We start from the raw sequence: 12,779 nt of genomic DNA, 5'->3' as shown, positions 1-12,779 counted from the left end.
CTCCTCCCCGCGCAGGAATGGTCGAAGGCTTCCCTTTCAGCGACACCGCGTTTCCCTCCGCACCCGTGCGGCCTCTTGCTCCGAGAGGGGCCAGGGGTCCCTCGGCAGCGACCACTTCCCTCAACGACTCGTGAAGCACCTCCCCAAGGATACTGCCAGGGTATTGTTTCAGTTAAAAGCTGAAAAGCCCAAAGGTGCAAGGTAAGGGTAGAGCAGCAGAAGCGGTGCTGCTGATGAAAGAGGAGCGTGTTCACACAGAGTTTTCCGCTATTGACACTACATTCATTAAAAAGCACAAATAGCCCATTGAGGCTTCGGCTGCATCCCAACATCACCAGTTTTCACTTACATAAGCAGGGCGGGCTGCCCAGGGAGGTCGTGGACTCTACTTCTATACAGACATTCCAAACCCACCTGGACCTGTTCCTGTGTCACCTGCTCGAGGTGACCCTGCTGTGGCAGGGTCTTGGGAATGGATGATCTCCAGGGGTCCCTTCCAGCCTTAATCTGTGATTCTGTGTTCTTCTTGAAGAGTGCACATTGAACAGGCACGGCAGAGGTTTGGTAATCAGAGTTTTATTTACTCAAGCTAGACAGTGCTAATACAGAAAGTACCATGTTTTACAGCAGTCACAGTGCCCAACTCTGGAAATAGGCATATTACCTCAGGACAGCACCTACACATACCTGGCAGAAGTTTATAGAAAATATTTTATACAGAGAAGACACGGTCAGTCTGTTACTTTAAAGTTTATCTAAGCAGTCACACAGTGACATCAATTATCTCTTACACCCCTCTGTACATCAAGAGAAAAAATACACTAAAGACAAGCCAAAGCTCAGTGATTTGACATCTTCCAGGTTGTCAATTTTTCCTCTTCCCCCACAGACTAACTGCAGGGGTTGTCAAGTACCATGAAAATAAATACTCTGCTGTGGGGAGAAAAAGCCAAAAAACCACAAGAGGCCAAGTCTGTTCATTTGGGGTTTAACAGACAAACAAATCACAGCATAAATGTGCTAGGACTCAAAGGAGACTTTCTGATTTCACTGGACATGAGACCAAGGCCTAGATAGACAAAAAAGCCAGTCAAAAAGGTAATTAAACTCTCTGGAAATATCAAACTAAAATTAATTCTTTAAAAATCTCTTGGTTATAGCTAACCAGTTCACCTATGACAACCACTAGACATTGAAAGGAGGAAGCTATGATGGTTTGAATGAGATCCTTCGCTGAATGTCATCTCCAGGCCTAAGCCACCTTTTGGACTTACACTTAAAAACATGGAAGGAGTTTAAAAAATGCTACTTTTCTTTCTTTGTTAACTATATAAACAGGAACAGGAACTCCATAGCATCAGATAGGTTGGGCTTTAAACCATTAGGAGAAGTAGCAGAGAAAAAGGTTTAGCCTTAAAAGTTTTAAGTTTACTTTGCATCTAACAAATGTATACAACTTTTAAAAACAGAGGGCCTGATCCTGCAGCCCTTATTCATCAGAAGGCAAAAGGTCCCAAACTCATGAAGCTGGCCTTTCTCTTTTAAAAAGGTCAGTAAACTGGACATGAAACACAAATTTGCACGCAACACTGCATGACAATTACAGAAAGATAATTTCTAAATCTGCAAAAACTTCAGCATGTACTCAAGTTATACATACAAACAGAAGTTACCAACATCACTGTGTCTTTAGACTGCAAATTATGTCTAACAGTTTACTGTAGATGCACAGCAAACTCATCTTTTTTTGATAAATAAAGAAACTGCTGATCAGCCCAGTGAGGAGAGGTATCTAAATCAAGGTGAATGGCCAAGCAAATGTAGAGGTATTCTATGCAGAATTTATTTTCTCTGCTTTAATAAAAGCTTCAATCTCTTCCATGATTGGCACCGGTCCTGCATAGTTATTAGTTTCAATAGCTTCTAACTTCTCCTGATAATCAGCTGGCAAGCCATTCTGTTTTGCACCCATGCAGATAACCTATAATTAAAAGGTGAAAAAAAAAAGCCTTCAGTAATAGAAAGGACAGACTCCTCCAAACAATCACTTGTATAGGAAGAACCATTTAAATTACCCAGAGAATTAATCTCAAACAGCACTATTTGTGCCTAAGGATAGCCAAAGGCTTCTGGGAGACCACTGAAGATGAGAACAGCATGAACAAAATTAGTCTGAAAAGGCTTTTAACTACTCCTAAGATTCTGATGTGTTACTAAAGTGCACAAGACTCTATAATTAAGCTGTTATTCAGTTATTCCATTTTTTCTTCCAGAGAGGATGGTAACTACATTTTACACTTTTAGCCAGCTTTAGTGTCACACCTAAGTGAGAAGCAGCATATATTATTGAAGTTATTTTTAAAAGTAAGCTGTTCAAATCCCAAGGACAACAATGAGTACCTAGACAGTCTACAGGAGTAACAGAAACAGACACTCAACTTAGTGAAAAAGCACAAATTCCTTAGTTTGTAACTGCAGCTTTCCTTCCATATACAAAATAAACTGAAGTATTGGTGTGGAAGAAAATATGCAACAGAGAGGAAAAGGGGAAGTTGTAGGAACACAGCCTGAAGGAGACACCATCAAGCTTGCATATAGAAATGAATATTCTAAATATGCTTTCATGCATTTAACAGGATGCATTGCAAGGATGAGGTGTCTAAAAAAAAATTAGTTTTGCCACAAAGAAGTACATAACAGTAGATGTATGTAGTTCAATCACTGTGCGCTGATGCAGTCACCCTTTAAGTTTTTATCTCTCCTGCCTGATTAACAAAAAAAAAAAAAAAAAAAGCTGGGGGCAGAGGAGAAGAACAGAACTAACAACTGCTCCTGAGAGGACCAGGAGGGAATGATAAAATTGCCAATAGTGGAGGTCTGCTCTTACAGCATACCAATGAGAGCTGAGAGCTGACACATAGCCGAAGACTACATATTAATTCCCTGAAAAGCCCTAAAGATCTGCCTTGCCACGAGGTGGGTTGGCAGGAAGGAGGTTTGTGGAACAGCAGAGCCTGCTTTCTAAGCAAGCCCTCTCTTCAGCAGTCCCACAGCAGCTGGCCTTAGCTGTGCTCCTGGAAGCAGATTCATAGGAGTGAGTTCCTCAGTTAGGAGAAGGTGGCACACCTGGGATTTAACAGGCTCATGCCTGTTTCTTTCCTTTAGGTAGGAAAAGCCATCTGCAGTGCTGTCTCTGTCCCAGCACTAAGAGCTGCACCACTCAGACACACAGCCACACTTCCCAACCTCAGCCTGCACCAGATCTCACAAGCTAAGCAGGTCAGGCCTGCTGCGCCACTGCATCACGTGTCTCTACAGAGTCAGTGTTTCAGAACAGTGTCGAAACACTTCTGCCTCACCAGCCATCAAGGGGGAACCCTGCAGTGCTCTGCAATGATACTGGAGTCCTGTGATGTACTGATGATGCATCTGGGAAAAGGCAGCAGGTGGACTCCTCTATTAAGTGATAGCAAGTACTTTCCAAGACAATAAGGATAATCCACATCCTTGAAACTACAAGCCAGGTGCTGTATTTTCCCCACAGATGATTTCCTCTGTCTTTTTAGTAGAGTACATTAATTTTTCAAACAGAGAATTGCTGCATATATGTGAATACCATCCTCCAGAAATCCTTGTGTCAATCATAACTAATTCACAAGTTAAACAGAAGCTTCATGTAAAGTGTAACTAAACCAAAAACCCCAAACTGATTTAGTAGGCCTGTAAGAGATAGCAATCTTCTGTGAGCATCATTACAGTAGTACATTGCACAAGGACTGTTGTACATTTACAGTAGTCATGCCTTCCATCCACTGTAATTAAAGTACTTATTAAATAGCACAGAAGTAATGCATTATAAATTTCTGTACATCCTTCCAAAATTAAAGTGACGCAACACCTACCTTTTTATACTGTGGAGAAGGGGGACCAGAAACATAGTCCCTCATCTGGTAGCTTCGACAGGTCAGTACTTTTCCTGCTTGAGTGTGGACATTAACTTCTATTGGGACATAAATGCCATCCTCAACTCCCTCTTGCCTGTAAAGGACATATATTTTCCTTTCATGTAAAATAACTGATGCATCTTTCAAACCAACCATGCAATTAAACACAGGTTTATTATAACAGAACTCAAGGCAGGACACTGGTCTGTGTCTTGTTAAAGAAAAACAAATGGTCTTGTTAAAGAAAAACACTGGTCTTGTTAAAGAAAAACAAATAAAGCAGAACATATTTCAGTACTTGTTGTGTAAACTTGTTTCATATGAAAAAGTTTCTAGAGAAGCAGCAGCATTCACTTTTACAATTTCAGCTCTCTAAGAAGTGACTTGTGGTTAACTCACAAAGTTAGAAAGAGAATACTCCTAAACTAACTGTGGAAGACAGGTAGTCTGAAATGGGAAGTACAAGCCAGATTATCAGAGTTAAGGAGTCAGACACATGTTCATTACCTGCCACTCAGATAAAGAAACAATTGCAAAGTTTTATCTTGCCCATTGTACTATATTTTAATAAGGAGAAACTTGCACAACTTGTGCAATGTACTTTCCAATGAATAATCCAAGACACCTTTTAACTTGCACAAGACATATACAGCAACTATGAGCCAGGTCAGGGCAAAAAAACATTTTGGTTTTTTTTAAATTAGCAAAATCATGCTTAGAAAAACAAAAACTCAAAACCAACGCTATTTATTGTTCTTAACCAGTGGCATTGAGCCACCAATAAAAAATTTGAGGAAATAGTAAGAAGTAAATGAGAAGCTTAAGCCATACAAGAGACTTCATAGCACAATTAACTTTAGATGTACTTTACCTACAAGTTGCAACATGGTTTTAACCCTGTTTGTTCAATACAAATTTGACAAGACATCTTTTTTTCAAAGACTTGCTACCATTTCAAGTTATTTAACATACATAATGTGGGCCATGTTAGGTGATTAACTAGGTTAAGTGCAAGTACAGACTGGAAGCTAACTGCAGATTCAAGGTCAACAGACCACAAAATAAGTCACATGGTTGTGTGAGAGCAATAAAACTGTTTAGTAACATCCATTGCTAGATTCTGTGGGGAAAAGTCATTATTTAGTCAGTAACTTACAGATTTGTGAAGTGCAGAGGACAAAAAACCCCAGAAAAGTGGCTGTGAGACAGCACCAAAACTGAATTTGAAGTCAAAGAGTTCAGCCATCTAAGCAAAATGTTCCCCTCCCATATTTGTTTTCTATATATTATATTGTTTTATTAGTATTTCAAGTAATTACATGCAGCATCAATTACACATTCTCTCCTCTGCTTCTGGATAACAAAGCACACACTATTTTCCCAGATTAGTAGAGTAGGGGGGAAATAAAAAGGGGGTGAGGTGGTTTTTTTTGTTTGTTTTTTTGGTGTAGTTTGTTTGTTTGGGTTTGTTGTTGTTGCTTTTTTGTTTTTTTTTAATATCTGGTAATTTCAGGAAATAATTTGGTTGAGAACCTACAAATACACCAGCTTGCATGCAGCCAAAGAATCCCAAGACCTTCAGCAGAAACACATGCAAGCTCATTTGAGTTGGTTAGGTGCAATCCTTAGAAGAGCACTACTGACTATCACTATAAAAGCCAAGAACACATCCCATTTCCAGTTCACCTCCACGGCATCAGTGACGCAGCTGTGAAAAAGTAATCTGTCATGTTAGTGTCCATGCTGTAGTTTTTCGTGATGCTGCAGCACTCAAGTCTCTAGTACCTTAGCAAGCATTGAAGTTTATGGCAGGGATCTGCAATCCTACACTATGTCAACTATGTTTATATTTATAGTATGTAAACACTTCTAGAAGTCAAAACACAAAATACTATCCCCATGGAGGGTAAACACAGTGCTACTACTGAAAGCAGATGCTGTCAGACAGGATCATCATACTTAAGAAGTTTACACTTTAGGAAAGCCTGGTAAATCAGGAGATTTCAGTAAAGGTCAGCAGAAGGGGGTCAGGATGTTTAAGTGCCACTGTAAGCAACAGCAAGGGAACTCAGGAGATCATAAAGCAGGGACATGTGAAGCTGTCCCCAACCACAAGCATGCCAGCTAGATGCCCATGTCCTCTTGCTTGGAACTAACACTCCCAGCCAGGACAAGAGTGCTGAGAGTGGCCATTCACATAATGTGCTAACAGAACATGGGTAAGTTTCTGTTGTATTTCAGGTTCCCTATAGGCAACGAAAAGCACATTGGAACCAAGTTTCATGGCCAGCGTTACAAGGGCATGTTTACACAGTGAAATTGCAACAGTACCAGAGGCAGGAGAGCAGTATTGAGGTAGTGCTTTCACTAGGTTTACTATGCCCTGCTTCCTTGTCCTCACTAGCCCAGATTTCTACTGGAAATGACAGTGACAAACTACTCTGAACAAACAATCCTTGTGTACCAGAAGCACCATGCTGTGCAGACACATCTCAAAAGATGTAACAAGCGCATGGCAGCAGACAAAGTTTTGGAGATTACATTCTAAGTCCTGTCTCAGACCCTGCAAGAAGTCATGCTATTCCTTGCTTTGTTCACCCAGGTGGTCTCCCAGACTTCAGCCTAGGAACAGCTTGCTCAGGGTGCCTTGAGCTTCTCTTAATTACCAGGCACAGGTAGAACATTCTCCACCATGCATTCAGGCTCTCCCATTCAAAGGGGGAAATAATAACACCCCAGCTCCCTGCTTGGATGTTCCTCAAGCTCACAAAAGTTTAAATCCTTAGGAGAGAAGACATGTTAAATAACCTCCTCAAAAGATCCCTTTTCCTGTATTAAAGATCTCCTTCTCTTCTGCAGTCTTGTCCTCATTTCTTTCTTTTCTGCTTCAACTGGAGTCTACAGATGTATACAGGCAGAAATTTATGACAGTATCAAAGGAAATTCTTCCTAAAGTAATGGAAAGGATGCCATAGGACAAACACAGATTTTAGAATCATTTAAGAAACAGGAAATTAGGAAGACAGGTTAAAAAAAACAACAAAGGAGCCTGACCAGTATATCAGCTTCAAATAAAGGTCTACAGGTTGTTAAAATACCCCTAAAAGTAGCTTTAGCTTGAAAATGAACCCATTTTAATTACAGAAGTGTCGGAAGTCAATACACATACTGTGAAATGGAATTCACATATTAAAATCAAAATCATCTTCTTGATTCCAACACCAAAGCTTCCACACAGCTCTTTACCAAAAATTTACTACTTTTCAATATTTCTCTAAAGTAGTAGAAGACAGCAAAAGTTAAGTCACCTACTTATCCAGCGAACTTAAATTGCAAGTTTTCATTTTCCACACTATTCCCCATACTTCGTCTCCGGGGCTCTGAGCAATGGTAGCTGTACCTCCATGCCAGACAGAACTTATCCTGCCTTGATGATGGCCAAACTCGAGCTTAAAATCCTGCAAATGAAAGCAACACAGAGAATCAATTTCTACTTAAGGGCTGTTGGCTATTCTTGACATGACAGGGGCAGCCAAAGGACAGTTGTACATGGAGCCAGCTGGAGACACAGAAGGAAGTACAGACAGGCAGGACCTGTTCCATCTCCCATCTCATGAGGGGTTGAAGTCAACCTTTTCCACTCCCCCATGAGAAACAGCAGCCTTGGGACAAAGGGAAGAGAGGTTGGGCAGAGAGCACTACTGATAAAAGTCTTGGCCTGCAGAGGCTGGATTGACATTCGTATCTTGAAGTAGTCTGGCCTAGGCAGCTGACAATTTCTAACAGTGAGAAGAAAGTGGAGGCAGCCCTTTCTCAAGACAAACACACATACCCAATTCTGCAGTGCTGGAGAAATGTCAGCTTGACTTCTGTCCAAGTGGGCAGTGACAGGATTGCTTATGTGCTTCCCACTGGACAGTCTGAAGGGTCTCTTGGCTGAGGCATGCCATGAAGGAGGGAAATGATTACTTCTCTCTCATTCCCACCAAAAGACATGGCTACTTTGTGCCAATTCCCTTCCTGCTTTTCATAGGTTATAAGACTTAAATGCTACTATGCAGGATCCAGGAAAATAGTAAGGGTAAAGAAGTCTTCAAGATGGTGAGCTTTGGGTCCTGTCCTCATGCACTAATAAAACTACCCAATTATAAAAAAATCATCCCTTGTATTTTACAATGTTTTGTGCAATCTTATCACTCAGCTGGAACATTCTCAGGTATTTTTAAGTCAAGGCATATGCCTCCTTCAGTGAGCTTATTCAAGTTTTTGCGAGTAGAAATACCCTTGTAGAAATCAAGTATCACTTCTTACAAGCAATATCAAATATTACTATATGTGAGAAAGAAAATAATGGGTTATTGAATGTCATCAATGTAATTTCTCACCTGACTCAATACACTCAGTATCCTCTTCTACTTATTAGCCAATTTGTGGGTCCTTCCCTAGCACAACAGAAGGGGAAAAAAACCCCACAATGCAAACCACCAATCTTTAAGGAAGACTACCTGCTTAATATCAACAAAAATAACACCCAAACCTATGAAGCCCCACAGCTTTGTGTATTTCTTACGATCACCCTCTTGAAGCTATAATTTTGATTTGAAACATACACATGTACATATTAATATTCCCTTTGAGACACATCACTCTCTTGCAATATGTCCAAATAGATACAGGAAAAAGGCTGCAAAAAAAATGAAGCAGTTGGAAGCTTACACACAGAGAAACAGCACTTATCAAAACACCAATCAATTTGTATGTGTGTGTGTGTGCAAGTGACAATCAGCAGCCTGGCAAAGCCACACTGTTTACTCCCTCAACAGAGTCATCTTCCTGCCCCATAAAATGTCCCCTACTAAACTAATTTCACTAGAAGAAGCTTTACTTAGATGCACCAAGTTATTTGCGCACAAGTAGAAGTCCAGTCAAGTCACAGATTAGAGCTATAGACGAGGACAAGTGATTGTAGGGAATCCCCAAGGAAATATCTGAATAGAATCAAGTACTCTCACTGCAGTCTCATTAGGGAAATTAAAAAAAAAAAAAAAAAAAAAGTTGGGGGGAACCCACCAATTTTTACTGTATTCCTCCAGTTATATCTTCCTGGACCTGACTTGCACTGAAATGCTGCAAGGGGGTGTATAAAATTATGAGGCACCACCCAAAAAGGGCAACAGAGACCACACAGAAACAGCACAGCTAGCTCTGGTTCTGGAGGCAGGAAACTCTTAAGTTACACCATGTGTGGAACTGCATCAGGCACTGCTGGGAAAATGGGAAAAAACACACTAGATACTTTCTTGGGTCAAGAGATTGGTCTTTGGTCCTTCTAAGTACCAGTGTAATAGCATTTCTGTGCTTGTTACACATCCGATTTCTTAACAGCTTTTGGCTGAAGATTAACAAAGCTTTAAAAAGTAATATTAAAGGGAAGTTTAGCTAAAGTTTAACTAAAGTTTTTACTTTAGTTTAGGATCCAAAGTACTCTAGTTACAGGCTGTTTCTCCTTTTTTTCAGCCCAAGTGGCACTACCACAGAGCAATGAATAGGAGTCAGCCCCAACCTTCCTGCAGTCCCTCACTCCCTAGCATCAGTGATTTTCCAGCTGGAAGCAAGGGAGTGAAGCCACCCGCTGATGGCAGGGAACATAGCAATCGGTTAAAGGCCGGCGCTGAAGCCAGGGCATGACCACCTGATCTTGAACAGCTAACCTGCGGCAGGACAAGAGGTGCTTACTGGGTAGCCTGGAAATCGATCTGAGAGCCAGGAGAGCTACAGAACCTTGCTGTTATTCAAAGATAAGCACACAATACTACTGCCTTTCTCCCTGCTTCCAAAGGTGTGATCCTGCAAGGTGCAGTGCTCTCAGCACATTCAGTGGAGGGGTAGCTGTAAGTGCCTCATGCTTTACAGGAGCAGGCCTCAGCTGCCAGGTTGATAGTCCCAACAGACAACAAGTAACTGTCTAGTTTATTAATGACAAGTTTTTGGAACTTCTTCATACACTCTAACATAGATAATTTCCGTGCAGTTACCCCAAGAGAACCTTCAAGTCATCTTTAAGTGGTATCAATTGATGCTCTGCTCCTCCAAGCATCCTTCCAGTTGCACAGATCTGTACATCAAGCAGCTTTAAGGACCACAAGCTCATGTTTCCAAGCCTACACTAAAGCCAAGCTGGTACAATGGCATTTAATAACCCTGGCAGGGAGGGAACTGTCCTGTAGAGTGTACGAAGGTGTCAGCTAGAGATGTGCAGTGCTAGGTGAAAGCTCACATCTGTCCATCACACAGTGCAGGGAGAGTTCCTTGCCTGTACCCAGCACAGGCAAAAGGAAGGAGGGATTTTGATATTTTTTAACAGAACATCACCCTTTTAGAACTGCCAGATGCTTGTCCTATAAACCCAGATGACCACCTAGAATTGTGGAATGGTTTGGATTGGAAGCAACCTTAAAGATCATCTATTTCCAAACCCCTGCCATAGGCAGAGGCACCTTGCACTAGACCAGGTTGCTCAAAGCCCCATCCAACTTTGTCTTGAACACTGCCAGGAATGGGGTATTCACAACTTCTCTGGGCAGCCTTTTCCAGTGCCTCACCACCCTCGAAGCAAAAAGTTTCTTCTTGCTACTTTACGTTTCAAAGTCTATAGTGCTTTACACGCAGGGCCATGGGGCACGGCTGGCAGTCTGAAAGCTCAAGCTCTGTCAGATAACCCTGCAGCAGTGGGACTACCACAAACACTCCTTCTGCTGCAGGCAGCCCTGGGTCAGAATCACAGGATAGCCACGGTTGGAAGGGACCTCCAGAGATCATCTGTCCAACCCCTCCTGCCAAGGCAGGGTCACCTCGAGCAGGTGACACAGGAAGGCGTCCAGGAGGGTTTGGAATATCTCCAGAGACAGAGACTCCACGGCCTCCCTGGGCAGCCAGCTCCAGTGCTCTGCCACCCTCAATGGAAAGAAGTTCTTCCTCACGCTGAGGTGAAACTTCTTGCGTTTTAGTTTATGTCCATCGCTCCTTGTCCCGTCCCTGCGCACCACGGCAAAGAACCTGGCACTATCCTCTTGACCAGGACGCCCTCGCCAGATCGGTGCTGGGGCCTCCGCTATGGGAGGGACGGACAGGCTACAGCACCGGACCCCACACAGCCGCGGGGCCTTGCGGCTCCTCGGGGACACTCGGGCTCCCTGGGGGACACCTGGGCTCCCTGGGGGACACCTGGGCTCCCTGGGCGCCCGCTCCCGCCGCCTCCCGCAGCCTCCCCCGCACGCACCTGCAGGCGCGCCAGGGCGCAGAGCGCGGCCGAGGGGTTGCGCAGCAGCAGCCGCTCCCGCAGCAGGTTGCTGCCGTACGCGTAGTACAGGAACCAGCAGCCGCTCTCGCCGCCCGGCTCCATCGGCCCGGCCCGGCCCGGCCCCGCCGCCGCTTTAACACCGCCCTCCCGCCCCGCCTTCCCCGCCGCTTCCGCCGCGCCGCGGGAGCCGCCGCCGAGCGGAGCGGGGCCGTGACGCAGAACGGCCGGGAGCGCCTGGGGGATGTGGCACCAGGCTGGGCCGGGAGCAGCGAGCGGCGAGCAGCGAGCGGCGCTGCCCGGAGTGCCCGCCGCTGGCCGAGGCGCGCAGAGCCAGCCTGGAGATCAGGGCCTCCCCGTGTGTCAGGCGTTTGACTCAGCTGAGAACATTTAAGTGTCGCTTTGAACAGCATGGAAAAGAATACAAATTTTAGGAGAAATCTTTCACCGTGTTCAAAATCTACGTGCTTTTTTGAAAGAAAAATCATCGCAATTGTTGAAACTCTTGAGTGTTGAGAAAAAATAGCTTTTTTCTTTTTTTTTTTTTGTAGAATATCAAAAGTTCCAATAATTTTGAAAGTGTTACGTAAAGCTGGTTGGGTTTTTTTTAACGAATGTAATTGTGATACGAAAGTCACAATTGCTATGTGCTTCATTGTAATCCCTACGTAAGATTTTTCTGTTTTGAAGGAAATGTGCACCTCAGCTGACAAGGGGCAGCTCATAGCAAGCCCGAACAGGTAGCACAGCACACACTAATGCCTGGAAAACCTGCCCGTTCCAACGTGTCAGCTGCTTCCCGAGGAGCATCCTCCGTGGGGATGTCAGCCAGCAGGGCCTGCAGCCCCTGGTAGCAAAATGAGCATCCTAGCCACCTCTGAGATAAACAGCGACAATTTGTAAACACATTCCGTGAGAAGCAAAGTAGAGCAGCTTTTCCCAGCTGGGAGTGCTCAGAGCAGAGTAAGCTGGGAATGTGCAAGAGCAAAAGGGGCGAGAAGAGACTGGCATGGGGGCAGGCAGAACTGCACACCCACGCACAGAGGCACTTCCTCTCCTTCCCTGACATGAGCAATGCTCGAATAGGACAGGAGGAGCCTTTATTGCTGGTTGCTGAAGCAATATATGTATAACACAGCCATGAAAGACTGTAATGAGCAACAGTGTAACAATTAATGGTGAGACACCACTCATTAATGCAGTTAAAGTAGCCCTCAGTGCAAGCTGGCTTTCTGAGCAGAGGCAGCTGCTGCTGGATTTAGCACAGGATCCCTGGCAGCACAGTGCCTGTCTCTGGGCACATCCTCATCCATGCAATATAGAAGGAAAAGCAGATCGTTCCTTTACTGACGTGTGCAGCGCTTCATTTGAGTCCTTGCTTTAGTCTTCCCAACACAGGCGTTGGGAAAGACAGTCTCATCAGTAAGCACATAAAGTGATAAAAGTGATTCTGATCCTTTCTGACAAGTAGCTTTCTATTTTTAGGGATTACTTTTTTAATGTAGGAACCAAGTATTGTAAAGTGAGAGGGATTACAC

General features: G+C 43.7%; 1 protein-coding gene across 1 annotated transcript; it reads right to left on the bottom strand.

The window, feature by feature from the left end:
- Positions 1-560: 560 nt before the first annotated feature.
- On the bottom strand, positions 561-11,392 carry GGCT (gamma-glutamylcyclotransferase). Its single transcript, XM_085051232.1, has 4 exons — positions 11,224-11,392; positions 7,257-7,402; positions 3,903-4,038; positions 561-1,981 (listed from the first exon to the last, which is right to left on the bottom strand). The coding sequence occupies exons 1-4, from the start codon at positions 11,344-11,346 to the stop codon at positions 1,832-1,834; spliced, it is 555 nt and encodes a 184-aa protein (XP_084907358.1). The 5' UTR covers positions 11,347-11,392; the 3' UTR covers positions 561-1,831.
- Positions 11,393-12,779: the final 1,387 nt, after the last annotated feature.

Source organism: Lichenostomus cassidix, chromosome 2 (assembly GCF_008360975.1).
Source record: "Lichenostomus cassidix isolate B80296 chromosome 2, HeHo_3.0, whole genome shotgun sequence".
NCBI lineage: Eukaryota > Metazoa > Chordata > Aves > Passeriformes > Meliphagidae > Lichenostomus > Lichenostomus cassidix.
The sequence above is the reverse complement of the archived record's forward strand: the minus strand, read 5'-3'. Positions and strand labels throughout refer to the sequence as shown.